Here is a 15,821-nt window from a genome sequence, read left to right on the forward strand (position 1 = left end):
TGGGGATGGGAATCCCTGAGAACTAAGATAGCCAGAGAATGTAGATTTAGAGCCGAACAGAACCACTTAATTTTACAGCTAGGACAAGTAGGGACTCAGCTAAATTACTTGCCCGAGATCATCCAAAGGGCAGAGGTGACACTTGAACTCAGCACCTCGGACTCCAGAGCTCTCTAGGAGACCAGAGAAAGGATTCCTTTCCTCTCCAGGGAAGATGCTCCAACTCCGGCCTATCAGACAAGCTTTAAGTGAAGATGAAGAGGAGCCCCAGACACCCACAGAAACCACCCCCACTTCTGCTCCTCCAGGAAGGCTTAAGGAAGTGGTCCAGAGTCTTGGGAGAAAAAGGAAGGAAACAGAGCCCCCTCTGTATGGGATAGGCAGGTCTGGGCACAGAGGAAATGAGATCTCTTCTCTGGTCTCTGCAAAGTGACACAGGGCATAAGAATTAACAGATAACAGAAAGCACAACTGATTGGGAGAGCATTTTTATTCTATGGCTGGATCTCTAGAGCTCATGGAAAAGATGGAATAGAAAGAAGATGCCCAGGCATCCTTCTTATTCTATTCCAAAAGACTTGGGGATTTAAGCACTTGGGGGACACAACTCTGTAGATTCTTGACAAGTGGTCTGGGACTATTAAATGAATGCTCCTGACCATCTCATTGGTAGAGTTGTATACAAAGAATGAGTATATGAGTTATTTAAAAATCACTAAATGAAAGGAAAGATCAATAAATTAGCAGACTGAAAACCAAACATAATTAGATTGGGGATGAGAACTGGACCTGAGATTTCATCGGTTTAGGAACTTCCAGGAGGGGAAATTCCTCTAACAATGCAATATTATTCAGCACTTTCTCTGTGATTTGTGGTCTTGAAAAGCTGTCTGGGACAGAAAGATTGAGTGACTTGTCCAGATCATATAGCAAGTATGTGTCAGAGATGAACCTTGAACCTATATCCTTCTGTGTTTGAGGCTGGTTCTGTCCATTACAGGCATCTGTTTGGATTCATTGCTTTCGTGAAATCTCTTAATGCTATGCTATTTGAATTTTATTTCATAAATTAATCTTATCCATAGTTTCTCTTCCCCAGTAAGAAGAAAAATGCTCCATACTGTAGTGCTTTTTTCAGTTTATCAAGTTTTTATATACAAACTTTATGAACTAAATGTAAACTGCAGATTCAGCTTTGGTCATTTCACATTCATTTGAGAAATTCTATCAAATTATATTTTTTTTCTTTTTTGGAGGGGGAAGGCTGGGCAATTGGGGTTAAGTGACTTGTCCAAGGTCACACAGCTAGTAAGTGTTAAGCTGTCTGAAGCCACATTTGAACTCAGATCCTCCAGGGCCAGTGCTCTATTGACTGTGCCACCTAGCCTCCCCCAAATTATACTATATTTAAAGTATTATCATTTAACAATCTTGTGTTTGCATTAAAAATTAGTTAATGAAGTATTTCACAATACTAAACTGTGTGGCCTTACTCAACTGAATAAAAAAATGAAAAAGTTGATACACTTAAGATTTCCAAATGAATTCCACTTTAAAATGAATGTTTTAAAGACAAGATAATTTTCTTTCCACATACCACTTCACCATGTGATAGATGCTAAGTAGTATTAAGGTCTTCAAACTAAAGAGTTAGGATTTGGTCAAAAATTTTTTCATTCCATGACTACTAAAACTCCAAATACTATCACCCTTTCATATACTTCAGAAGGGCAATGATACAGATTTTAGTTAGTGGAAGGGAACAGGTACAATACCTCAGAATATCACCCAGCCAGGACACCATCACCTTAGTCAACTTTTCTTCTTCATTTGGAGAGAACTTAGTTCCTTAAAAACTCCCATAGAGTTGGAAAGTAAAATTCAGCAATTGAACGTTTTTCCTGTCTTTAACTTATGGTCACTTATGCGTGATTTTGAAATACATAAAGCCTCATGGAGGCATTGGGTTCCTCGGTTTTGAAGGGGAAGGGGACTCCAAGGTCACCATCTTACAAATAAGGAAACTACAGACCAGGGGGGTTAGGAGTGATGCCCATGGCAGAGATAGCAAGTGGCAGGTGTGGGATTTGAAGCCAGATCCCCTGAACCCCAATCTAGCCTTCTTTCTGCTGCAGCAAAACTCTTTAAAGCAGGGAAGGAAATCTTTTAATTTCTCTAGTGTCTCCTCCAACATTCATTGCTCTCTGTTCTCTATTTTCTTTCTGGGCTACTCCATGTGGTATTCTACATATGAGGATGAAAGCTGAGTGATCAGAGAAGTACAGAACCTGGGCTACTGTCTAATCAGTAACTCCCCATGTCCTACCCGCCTCATGGTCCTCTAGAATTGATCCAGGGAGATAATGGGTGCCAAGTTAAGAACCTGAAGAGGTATGGCATCTAGGATGACGACAGCCAGAAACAACTCCTGCTAAGTCTGGAAACATGCAGATAGGAGACAAAGGGACCCCAAAGAACAAGGGCAAGCCAATGGAAGATACTGGAGCCCAGATCGTCTTCTGGGGGTGGGGAAGGATGCAACAAGACTTGCACGCAAGTGCAAAAACACTATGCATAGATTATTAATCTTAAGGATTATTATTCCTAGCAAAGGAAACGTTTGATTAGGAGAAATGATCACCATATGCTGTACCTAATTATAAGTAAAAAGCAAGACAAGATGGATTGCCGTTGTTTTAAGTTTGTACTTAATCAGGACTGTATATAATGATTATAATATAGAGAGATAATATGGTTTTAAATGTTAGTAGATACCTGCAAAGCTCCTCAGGACTCACTCTCATACCATACCAGTTAAGGAGTGAAAACGAAAGCAATACAGGACAATTCTAGGGGACCTCTGTGAGATCTTAGTGAAAAACTAATAGTAAAATACTCATCATCCACTTGGGGTCCTCTTGTGATCATTATTAGCCGATCTTAACTGGCTCAAAGATTTAGTGTTACACTATGGACATTGTGCTAGGCTTTGAGGCAAGGCCCCTCCCACCCACCACCCACCAAGTTCAAATTCTACCTGAGACTTTATACTAAATTTGGGATTTGTCTTCTTTAAGTAAGGAAGTTCCGACACTAAATGAAATAAAGATCTTTGAAGTGCATTACTGATATACCTGGATCACAGGAGAATGTCCTTAGTTCATCAAAATCTTAGGCCATCAACAGGTTTTTTTTTTAAAGACCAATTAGTTTCACTGCAGTGATGTTTTAATTTTGTATTTAACACAGCATATATTTAAAAATAATATTTGAAGGAATAAAGCATATATAAGAAATTATTTTTAAAAAAGAAATTATTACTAGTGGATCATACTAGTGAGGTTAAAGACATTAGAAATTGTTTAAGCCAATCATATTTTCAACAAGAATAGGTTTTATTATAAGAAACTTAAATGACATCAAGTAAAAATGCAAAATTGTGCAATTATGGCAAAATGTTTAAAAATTCCACACATTTCCCCCACCCCATCCCGCCCCCCTCCCCCCCCCCCCGCCCCCTGGACTACAGTACTTCTTACTACATACCTGAGCACTGAACATTGAACGCCATTTTAAACCACCTTAAACAGTGAATTTGATGCCTTACAGACCACATCCACCTAGTCTCATGCACCACTGCAATCAGTTTGAGACTTATATCTGACATCAGCTGTGTACCATAACAAATGAAGATGGAAAACAGATTTCAACTTCACTTTCCTGCAAAGTCTTAGTTCACATTTTCTAAATATATAGGAAGATGCTGTATAAACAATCTTTCAATACGGCCTTAACTTTTAATTCTATAGTGCTTATGGTACCTTTTACCAATTTTCTCCCCACATTATGAAAATTTACCTGAAACATCTAACTAAAGAACAAAAACCATCACCAATCCAACTTTAAGGCCTTCTTTTGAAAGCTTTTAAAAGTGGCAAAAGGTCCCAGCTAGATTATTGTTTAGACAAAGAATTATGCACACCTAAGATTCAATAGCTTTCATTCCCATGGCAAGTTACAGGCTTTAGCTTCTGAATATGCTGTCATCTCAGATCGTACCCTCAGCATACATGGAAAAAACAAAAACAACTACAACAAAAGTTGTATTTTAGTGCAGATCAACAAAATAAACGTACTGCAGAATTAACTACAGCATGTTGTACTCCTATACAATCATACAATCAGTCAATCGCTAAATCAAATTTTCTAGGTCATGTTTTCAAGTAATATGCTGAAAATGTTGTTCTACTAAATAAATACAGATTGTCAAAAAGCAGCAGGAAATCTAAATAGTCAACCAAGCTTTTAAAACAAAAAACTAACACTTAACACTTTGCAAGGATAGTTTTTGCATACTAATGCAACACTGTAAGGAAGGAAGGGTGCTTCAAAAAGCTTGCAGATAGACTCCTACTGAAAATTATACAATTTACACAAAAAACAAGAAAAACTGGGGAAGGGGGATGGGAAATGAACATTTTAACTGACTGACCTATACTTCAAAGAAAAAAAAAATATATATATATATAGCGACAAAACATCACTGTAACAAACACCAAGAAAGCACATGTCTCGCTTTCTAGGACCCCACTCTAAAATGTAACTTTATAAATGCCATCAACCTTAAAAATCTGCTTCAGAAAACTCCCGCTACTTATACATCTCTCTCCATGAAGCAGTTTGGTAAGTTTCTGGAAAATGAGGTATGTGATGCAAGGAGGCAATGTTAAAAATCTTTTGTTTCACAGTATCACTTTAAAATTTGTGCAATATTTAAATAAGAACTATGTCAGTTTGTTTTCTTTAAAGAAGATAAAAATTGCTCATGTAATAAGGACAGATTCTGGATTATACTTAACTGCTATTGTCAACTTGTCTAAAGACTATAAAAAATAAGTTACTGATCCAAACATCTGCCTTATTTAAATATTACAAATGAACTGTTCTTCACTTGAATGTACTTAGATTAGTGCTAGAAATTTGTCAAATATAAAGAATGACACTTGGAATCTAAAGATGCAGTTATGTTATGACTGATTTAAAAAATGAGATATCAAACTCTTCACTTTTTCCCCCTTTTCAAAGCCCCTTCAACCAAGCAGAGGCTGACCCTAGGAAAAGGATCTAGTTTTCATAAATTTGATGTTAAATATACAAAAACAGGAAAAAAAAAAACCTCAGGTTAAAAATTTTTAAGTTCACCATGTCTCTTCCTTAAAAAAAAACTATCAAAAATAAGGCCAATTCTCACATTATCTTTTGTGGAGAACAGACACTATTTTTACAATGTTAGGATGAATAGAAATGGAGGAGTAAGGACAAGCCAAATGTCAGATCCACTAAGTAGTTTTGGAACCAACTTCATGCAAAAAAGACAAAAACAAAAACTATAAAGCTCTCAATTTTCCAAAAACAAGAATGAGAGAAACTGAAATCAACAAATGGCCACATTAAATGCAGAATCCCACTCAAATCAAGAGGTCTTACAGATGATATACTCTGGCCTTAAAACCAGAAGACCACTTTTAAAGACAAGCACAGTCAGGTAAAGTACATCACCTGGCCACACGAAAATGGAAGTATACTAGCACCAGCCGCCTTTGGGTTTAAAAGCCCTTTACCAGATTATCTTTGTCTTCCCCAAACAAGACAAGTGTTAGCACTTGAAAACATTTTGCTGCCAGAAAACTGTTAACTTCTACCATTAGGCTGACTTAAATTCCACACAGGAAATGTCAATTACCCAAAACAGCTATTTTTTTTCTGAGATTAATATTTTCTCAAAACTTATTGTAACAGCTGAACATATAACAAACACCTCAGTACACTTGAAATAGCATACATAAAAATGTATAAATATTAAGAATCAGGACCTAATGGAGTGTTCCTCTATGTTGGTTAAGTCACAGCTAAAGTAAAGACCTAGTGATATTGCCTCAAATTTTTACCCGTATTTAAAAGAAGTCACTTCGAACCAGTCTGGACATCCAACCCAGTAATGCTACCCAAGCTTCTGCAGTAGTGCATAGTTGTCTTGGTTCTTCAGACGTCTTAGTTGCTTTTAATCACAGAAACCCTCTAGAATGACATGATTAAATTTATATCAGAAAAAATGCTGATAATTGCACTTTGTCACCATCCCCTTGCTGAACTGAAAACATCACAAGTATGAGAGCAAATCCCTCCCCACACTGCCATCTTTAAGAGCACCCATCCCCATGAACACAACTCTTTCGGCTTCCATTAAATACTGACAGAATGTCTTCCTTTTACTGTAGGACATGTCATCTCAAGTATCAGTTACTACTCAAATCCTAAGGCCCATTTCCCTTTAATATTAAAGTACTTTCTGAAGACATTGTGGATACAGTTTAGCAACGGCACATTCAAAATGACGACCAAGATCCCAGAGGCGATCTGGAGTCTCATACACCTTCTTCCACTGGTCAGTCCCCTCGTCATACTGGTAAAGTGAATTTTTTCTGCTGGTCCTGAAGACATGCTCTTCCACGGTCACTTGAGTTGCTCGAACAAACAAGTGGAGCTTATTATTGAGAAGTACAAGTTTCAGATATGGATTTATAGACTGATCACATGGAAAATCTTTCTTGCAAGTCCATTTGTTCAGCTCAATATCATAGGCCTCCACGGTAAACATACGCTGATGATTTCCACAGGTTCCAGCTATGTAGTAGATAGAGTCATTATATACAGCTGCTAAGCCCTGGGTTCTAGGCACAGTCATAGGTGTTAAAAAGCCCCAGTAGTCTTTCTGAGGATCATAGCAGAGGAAAGATTCTCCTAAAAAGCAAAAAGAATACAGAATTTTTTTTTTTTTATGTTTTGGTTACTGGAGTTGTCTTACAGTGAAGATAACATATTTGGAAAATGATTTCATGATCTTCAAAAGGAAACACAGAATCACTTGTGGATTGTAAATTACCTTGTAACGTAGACGACTCGTCACAAGATGACTCAAACTATACCGTACATTATTATTTCAGACAACGTTAAACTTCTCTAGGATCCGCTACTGGGGAGCACTGTAGCAGAGCCTGGTTTTAGAATCACATTACTAGTATTAAGGCACCCCCTCAATGGAAAGTTAAAAGGTCATGAGGATAAGACTTTCACTCCTATTATCATTCCAGAATCCAGAGTTTGTGTAAAGCTATTATTTTTGGTAGGAAGTTTGGGATTTTAGGTGTTTTCTGTGATTGAGATATCCTTAAGTTCAAAAGGTTTAAGAAATAATTCCTGCTTCCCATGCAAACATGTCACATCAACAGAAATTACAGGAACCTGTTGACAGTACAGGGATGTTAATTGTAGGAAACTCATTTAATCAGCTTAAAACAGGACTAAAACTATAGGAAATTCACCAGTATATAGAAATAGCTTTATTATAAATAAAATTCAGCATGTATTATAGCAGCATTTTTTTAACTTAAAAAAATACCTAAAACATATGAAATGGTAGCTACAGGTGGTCAAAGAGGTATACTTGGGCAAAGTAGGCTGACAATTCTACTCTGCTAAAATAATTGAAAAACAAAAGATGGGAAAAATAATGAGATATTTCTTCACTAAAATAGATAAAGCTTCTGTAGATATTAATATTGGGCAGTTTCCACCCTGGCAAAAAAATAAAGGCCGGACTGAAAACCGGACAGATCACTTGCCAAAGTAGAAACACCCATTTGAATTCATGAGGTGAAGGTGTGTAGAAAAAAAAAAAACATATATATATATATATATATATATATATATATATATATATATATATATATATATATTGTATTTATAGCAAATACTATACCTCATAAATAAATCCAACAACCATCTCTTACTAAGAGACCAACAATCATTATATACTACCTGCAACTTAAGACTACTTATAGTTAACTTTCTTTCATAACCTTTGGGAATCGATGGGTCACATGATTGTTTTTTTTTTTATGTTATCAATTATACAGGAATCAATTCAGTCATCCTTTATGTTTAAGAAGTGTTATAAAACACATATGCATAAAACACAAGCCAAAGCTTCTCTTGATGATGGGTGAAAATAACTGTTAGCATGCTAATGGTACTTATTTCAATTTGGCCTAAGAATATTTTTATATAGTGCTCAGTCAAACTCTATTACACATCATGAAACATGTTTTTTAAAGTGATTATTCCAGATGAAATAAGTGCTAGACAATAGACTGGCACTTTATTCAAAATGCACTTTTTTTTATAGAGCTTTTCGGAGGTTTACAATGACTGAGTGACTCTCCCTGAGCAGGAAGAGAGGTGGAGCACCCTTTCCAAAGCCCAGCAAATCACTTGACACCTACCCTGTAGAACAAAGATGTTTTCTTTATACTCCACAGCACCGTGGAACTCCATTGCTACAGGCATTGGGCTAACAGCTGTCCAACAGTTATCTCTGCTGTCATAACACTCCACAGATTTTAGGGGGTTCCTCCCATCACCTTCATAAACACGCCCACCTATTGCATAGAGTTTCCCACAGCAATGAACCAGTTTACAGCCTATTCTGGCTCGAAGTAAAGGAGCTTTGGGTAGCCATCTATTTGTAGCATGATCGTACATCCAGAAGTCACTCTCTGCCTTGTGGTCGATGGAGACTTCACTGCTGCTTGGCCTGTAGCCTCCTGCGATGTAAATGTCATTGTCTGGGGACACAAGAATTCCCACCTCTCTCAGGTCATTTGGTGGTTTGCATAGTTTGAACACTCTCCCTGTGACTATATCAAGACAAGGCACTGTTTGCTTCTTTCCTGAGTGTTTGTGGGCAGCATCAAAACATATGATCATTTCTGATGCAGTCATCCCGAGCCTCTGGGTATAGCCATTGGCACTACACGGCCCCTTCTGGACAATGGCCTCGGCAAACATGGGAGGAATTTTCTCAACAAAGGTGTCTTCCATCAGAGGCATACGGATGCACTTGGCGAATATTTCTGGAAGATGTGCTTCTCTTCCCTCTCGTTCATGTTCAAACCACCTGATGATGCTGTCATAGACATGCTCCTCTTTGTCAACATTTAAGTCATCACTGTCTAATATACTGATGAGCTGATCTTTCCTCAAGTGGAGAAACTCTTGTTCTTTGGTGACGCACAGAAACTTCTTACGGATGTACTCTTGTGACCGGTCTTTTAGCTCCTGATGCCCATAGTGATCGGCAAAGATAAAAACCCCAATAGAGTTTTGCGGATCCAAATGACTTATCATGTAATTAGCACACTGGTCCTGTATGGAGGGGATCTGGAAGATGCTCGCTGCTGTGAACAAAGCTTGGACATTGGCCTCGGTGAGCACGACTCTGGAGGTATATGCATAGTTCAATACTAAATTCATTGACTCGGCTTCAACGCCGACTATACGCACTTCTTTCTGCGTACTCTCGGTAAGGCCGCTAGTGAACATTGATCTGATGAGAGGGGGAAAAGCAGTTAGAATGGCATTTGGGTATTACAACGTCACTGTAACAAGTAGGAAAGTACAAAGCAAACAAATTGCACATATATTTGAAAAATCTGCTAATATGCTTTCCTGAAATTCTAAATGAAGGGCAGAAAGATTTACAATCCTCAAAAGGCAAGTTCTCAAATTCAATCTTTGAAGGGAACTGGCACTAAAAAAAAAGAAAGCAAACCTTCTCTTTAGAAGTGCTAGTCTTAAAACAGCATAATTTTGAGAACAGATCAATAAACAAATATCACTATTTCCATATACCAATAAATTCCAAATTTGGGGAGGTTATCTGGTGCCAACAATGTAGTACAGATATATGGGCAAAGACTCATCATGTACCTGTGTTCAAGACATAATTGCTAGGCATCCTGATTATCTTCTTAAACTTGTATTATGATAATAAAATGGCCGGATACATAAAGATATTATTACTGTATTTCATATTATACTATAAACTTCACAGTGGCCTGCACCCAAATCCATCAACTTTTCATAAAGTTCATGCATAAGACCTAAATTAATGGAAATTCAATTTCATTAAAATGTCAATTGTTCACAATATATCTTAAAATAACTATATATTTTCTTAGGTATATATGTAATCTGAAGGACAGATGTCAAATTACATAATGAGGAAAATCAAGTAGGACTATGAGACATAGTAAACAATGTTCTCTAGTTAAAAGAGAAACTAAGTCATATACATGTCCTTCAAAAATCTATATCAGTTATATCCCAATCCCTATATCCTATCTCTGAAAATTAATTATCCTATAACTAATATTTCCCTACATAATTGTAAATAAAAATTACGTGATTACTTCAGGAACACTTGGACATTTTGAAACCTTAGTTTTAAAAATTCATTATCTTCCCCTGTTGAGTGCCACGTTTCCCATAAATTTCTCTTGGGGAAAAAAAATCTGGAAATAAAGTATCTATTATGGGAAGAATAGCTCAACCCCTCACACTTCTAAAATAAGTTTAACTACTTCAGCCTTTCGAAAGTGATACATATTTTAAATTCATAAATTCTGCCCATAATAAACAATGGTATGGTTTTTAAAATAAGATTAAAGGGTTGCCATAATATTCTTGGCCAGGGAATTAGACAGCCTGGATTCTGCTTTTCTTAAACATTAAGTCATCTATAAAAGTTATGTGTTAAAGCTTTCTCTTTCTAGGTATACTGCTAAGTGTAAGGATAAAAGTCAAAGGAGATTTCATTTAATAACAGTGTCAGAAAATCACTTATAAAACCTCTAGGTACTATATAATGTATTATAGAAACTGAGCATCTGTCATTTTGTTTTTTAAAGAAAGGAAAGAAAAAAGTCCTTAAGAACAAAACAAAGCATTCCTTGAATGACAATATTTCCATTCTTTTTATGGAATGTATATTTACCAATTTCATAAACTTCCCTGAAACAGCTGGAATTTTAAAATTCATTTTTTGTAACAAATATGGAGGCACATACAATGGACGAGAGTGCTCCTAGAAATTATAGCATTAAATGTTTAAGATGTAATTTCCATATAGTTTTTTGATTTATTATACAGATTTTTATGGTTTCTTAACAAAAGCCAAAATAAAATAATATTTATGTTTCCACGTATTCACAATTGAAGCTGTTTTTTGTTTCCAAATCTAAGAGCTAAACGTGTCCAGTAGCTATAGAGAAAACAACTAAAAAGAAAGGCACCAAATATCAGAGATTATTAACTACCTCTGAATAGCATTTTCCAACATCACCATTATGAGAACTTTTACTAACTTGGATAAGGGGATAAAGAGGTCATAAGTGAGTGTAAGAGGCCTGGTCCTTTTTCACAACTTATTTTAGTAAGATAACCTTAAATAAGCTACCAGCAATGAAACTGCTTACTCATTTGGCTAGCCACCATCATGTGACCTGCGATTAGTTATGAAAAGTCAACACGACTACAAAACATCACCAACCAGAAGTTTTTTGCTACTGAATACAACTTACTAGTAAAACAAGACATAAGAATTATGCAGCATGAATTTCCATACCCCAAATGAAGAGAAATATTAGCAACAAGAAAGTCGTGTGTATAAAAACTTCTACCAACAATTAGTTCCCTAAATTTTGCTCTCAGTTACTTCCTTTTAAATCACATTCTCTTACAGTTCTCAACTTACCTTCTTGAATATTTAAAGAAAATCTTATGACATATTCCTTTAATTTAATTTTTCTTTGCTCAATCTCCAAATTCATTTAAATAACAGAGTATCATTTAAACTCTTACAATCTTGGGTACAAAAGATCAAAACTTTTCACATTTTCTGGTTCTAGTGTTTCTACTATTCAATAGTAACGAATGGTTAGAACCTTTTGAAGGAGAAAATAATCTCTAGTCAGACTGACACCTTTACTCTTGCTATAGTTCTCCCAAAGAACAAGGAGAGTTTGTCTAAGTGAAATTCATGCCTAATTCCCGAACAAACATCACCATTCCCCAGTTTTGTGCAGTAGATGCTGCTGTATCTCAACTGTCACTTGGTCCCTTTTCCGAATTCTAGTCTCAGTTCGGTCATTAACCTCAGCTATAAAATGAAGGCTCTGAACTAAATTGTCTCTAAGGTCTGAGGCAGTGGAAAGAATACTGACAGGCTGTAGAGTCAGACAACCTAGGTTCAAATCCAGCTAGATGTGGCACTGAGCAGTTCTGCTCCCTGGGCCTCAATCTCATTTATCTACAAAATAAGGGCTTTGAACTAGAGAGGACAGTCAACAAGCATCAAATGCCTACTAGTGTCAGGCATCCCGCAGGGTGAGTCTGAAGTTCAGGTCTATACTCCTACAATTCCTTGCAACTAGCTAGTTTTATCCCATTCAGTGATTTCAGCTTATAGTTCCTGGTAAGTCACATCTGTCTATACAATCTTTAGCTACTTTGTCCTGGGACTGTGAGAAACACTTTAAGAGAAAAATACAAACTTGCCCCTCACAAAAATAGGAACCTCTAGATTAGGGGTGAGGAACCTGTGGCCTTGAGACTGAAGGCTCCTCACCCTTCAAGATTAGTCAAAGGGTAACTTCTTTAAAAAAAAACATAAAAGTGTGCACTTAAAACAAATTAAATAAAAAACCAGGAACTGTCTTGAGTCTGACATTTTTTCTGGGTTATAAAATCTCCTTCAACCCAAAACTCTGAATTCTTTGGAATGTCACAAGTTTCAGAAAATGCCCAAATAGTTTTTAAAGAAAGCGTACAGTGTCATTATCAGAGGCGTATATTACAATGACCAAATCGTAAACTGTTCTGAACTCCCATGAGCACTAAGGAGTTAGAAGCAACTTCGAAGATCATCTTTCTCTCTTTTCTCATGGTCGTTGCCAGGGGGCACAGCTAACAGAACCCGCATTTGGGGTCAGATCGTGCCCCAGAAGCTGACTGGCTGCGTGACCTTGGGCTTACCCTCACTTCACCTCAGTTCCCCCCAGTTTCCGAGGAGGACAGCTGCAGTGGTCAGCAGGGCCGGCCTCTCCCTGCCTTGCCCCGGCCGCGGATGGTCTGCCGGGAGCTGCCGGGGTCGGGACCTGGCGGCCCGGTTCCGAACCGGCCCAAAGCTCTCCCGGGGCCTCCCTGATCGCTACAATCTCGGGGCCTCCGTCACCCCCCGGAGGGCGGGTCCACTCTGGCCCGGCCAGACCAGAGCTCGGCACCAGCGGGGGGCTCAATCAGCGCCTGGCCTCGGGCTCGCGGGGCCCCGGGGTAAACCGAGGCAGGCGGGGTACCTGAAGTAGGGGCTGATGGCCGCCAGCACGTTGCGGTGGCACGAGAAGGTCTTCCCGTGGTCCACCTCCACCACGATGTCGGTCAGCTGGCCCTCGTCGTACATGGTTTTCAGCTGCTGGAGGATGCTGCACGCGTGGGCGGCGTCCATGGGCCCCGGCCCGGCCACGGGGGGCGCGGGCGGGGCGCCGTTCGGCGGCGGACACTTACTCGCATCTGCGGGAGAGAGAGCGGCACAAGCCCCGGGTTCCGCGCGCGCCCCAGGCTGGGCCGGGCCCACGCGCGCCGAGCCCACGCCCGCCCCGGGGCGCGGCCCCGACGGGCCACGGACCCGCGCAGCGGCGTGGCGGGGGGGGAGGGGTGGGGGAAGGGCGCGACGCGGACGCGCGGGGCCCCCGCGGGGCCCCCGCGGGCTGACGGCCCGTCTTCAGCTGCCGTCGGGGCCCACGGGAGCCGCGGGGGAGGGAGGGAGAGAGCGAGAGGGGGAGGCCCGTGCCCACCGCCACGCCCGCCCCGGACGCCCCAACCACCGCCCCGGCCGCCCACCCCGCGCTCCCGGGCCGCGGCAGCACCCACCTCCCGTCGCAGCCATGTCTCGGAGGGGCCCCGGCTCGAGCGGAGTGAGGAGAAGAGAGAAAATGTCATTTCGTTTCCCCTGCTCCCCCCCGGTTCCGGCTCGTCAGCGAGCACCGCGGCCAATGAGAGGTCGCGAACCCCAGGCCCCGCCTTCGAGCTCAGCGCCTGGGGCTCTGATTGGTCGGAGGCCGCCGAGATTCCTGTCGGGAAATGTAGTCCGTTTCAGCCTGGCCCCGCGTGGTCGCTGGGAGGTGGAGGCAGCACTGGCGGCGGCCGGACTGCGGCGTGGGCAGGGGCCTGTCAGGAGGTGAGCGGGGTCGTCCTCGGGTTAGGGCGCCCTCAGTCACCCCGGCTCACCCTAGAGCTTCTCACCGTCCGATTTAGCGCGTTGGGTTCCTCGCGTCCCCTCCGACCCCCCCCCCCCCCCCCCCCCGCCCCCACCCGCTGCCCAATGGCGGAGCACGGCAGGTGTCACCCACTGGACGGACGAGGAAACTGAGGCCTAGGCCGGGACCACGCGGCCCGCGTGAGGGGTGGGGGTGGGGCTGCCCCCAAGCATGTAGGACTGAGATGGAAGCGACCCGAGGGCGACGTCTCCAGAGGCCGTGGGCGCAGCCGCCGGGCTCTGGCCAGCCCTTCCGCAGAAAGGCCGGGGCGGGGGGGGGAATCGGGGGGACTTTCCCCTTCTCTGCTCACTCTGGTCCCCACTTTACCCATGAGGAAACCGAGGTTCGCAGAGCTTGAATGAGCTGCCCTAAAAGTGAGGCTTAGAGATTCGAGGGACGAGCGACCTTTCCCGAACCAGGACTTGAACCCAGTGCTCCGACTCCCGCGGAGCTTGGACTCGCCCCCAGGTTGCCCCAGCTGCCCGGTTCCAGGAGGCTGACGGCGTTTACTTCCCTGCACCCCCTAAGGGGGTTTCTCCGCCCCTCCGACTTCCCGGGGCCCCTTCCCTGCCACGCCCATCGCGGGGTCACGGGCTGTACAGATGGGGACCAGCCCCTGGGCTCGAGACCCCGGGCCCCGTCTGCCTGCAGCCCATGCCCCCCCCCCCCCCACCCCCGAGGGCCCCGAGGCCGCGCTCCCGCAGCGCGGAGGAGGCTGACCCGGCCGGTCGTTCTCAGCCAGGCGCTGGCTCCCGGGACCCCCGGAGCTGGGTTCAGATTCTTCAACTTCCCCGACCTTTAATGTTCTGAGCCATCGGGGCTGAGGAAAACCTCTCCCTAATTTTTAGAGCATGTAAAACGAAATAGGAAGACATCAAATTAGGGGTCCCGAGGAAAAGTGGGAGGGGCCCCTTGGCTCTTTGTTGTTTGCTCGGTGAATGCCTTCATTAGCAGTCGTGACGCCCTGCTTTCGGTCTGCTCCCCGGGCAGCCTGCAAGGGCCACCTACGGCCCCGGGACAAGCCCCGGCCTGCATCGCCCCCTCCCGTGCTACTTTTAATTGCTTTGATTGTTTCCAGAGATCTGCCATCTCACCGAGGAATGCAAGTCGCCACACATCCAGCCCTTCCCATCCTGTTCGGGTTTTGCCTTTGCACTTGGACACATCATCCAAAGGGACTCTGCCCACATTCTGCAGGGCGTTCTCAACATGTCATGATACTAGTACTATATGACCTCCATTCCTGGTCGTGCCTGTCTCTGATGACATCTCTGATGGCCTTTCTTTACAAATCGTTGCTGGGAACATGAGGCAGGCTTATATAGAGCCCGGGGTGCTGGCTCTCCAATCAGATTATAGGTTTGGTATGGCTTCAGATTTTGCTTCTGTGAACACAGGAAAGCCACAGTCTCTCTGTTCCTCAGTTCCCTCATCTGTAAGATGGAGTTTGTATTGACGATACTTCCCTCACAGGGTGGCAGTGACACTCAAGTGAGAGGATACATGTCATGAGTTTTGCGCATTTAAAAATGGATATAAATGTCCGTTCTTGTTAGAATTATCCCATCTACTGAGCAGGGAGGTCTTTTTGTTCTTGGCTTAAGTGGA

General features: G+C 42.1%; 1 protein-coding gene across 3 annotated transcripts; it reads right to left on the reverse strand.

The window, feature by feature from the left end:
- Positions 1–5,864: 5,864 nt before the first annotated feature.
- On the reverse strand, positions 5,865–13,924 carry KBTBD8 (kelch repeat and BTB domain containing 8). Of its 3 annotated transcripts, XM_069084159.1 has the most exons (4): positions 13,828–13,923; positions 13,254–13,467; positions 8,343–9,445; positions 5,865–6,801 (listed from the first exon to the last, which is right to left on the reverse strand). In XM_069084159.1, the coding sequence occupies exons 1-4, from the start codon at positions 13,841–13,843 to the stop codon at positions 6,338–6,340; spliced, it is 1,797 nt and encodes a 598-aa protein (XP_068940260.1). In that variant the 5' UTR covers positions 13,844–13,923; the 3' UTR covers positions 5,865–6,337. The 3 variants fall into 3 exon arrangements, with proteins under 3 accessions (XP_068940260.1, XP_068940261.1, XP_068940262.1); XM_069084160.1 differs by lacking the exon at positions 13,254–13,467 and having other exon boundaries at positions 13,828–13,924; XM_069084161.1 differs by lacking the exons at positions 13,254–13,467; positions 13,828–13,923 and adding an exon at positions 12,934–13,234.
- Between the last annotated feature and the right edge of the window lie 1,897 nt (positions 13,925–15,821).

This window comes from Petaurus breviceps, unplaced genomic scaffold, assembly GCF_028583685.1.
Source record: "Petaurus breviceps papuanus isolate PSGF00001 unplaced genomic scaffold, PetGlider_PUasm1.0 174, whole genome shotgun sequence".
Taxonomy (NCBI): Eukaryota; Metazoa; Chordata; class Mammalia; order Diprotodontia; family Petauridae; genus Petaurus; species Petaurus breviceps.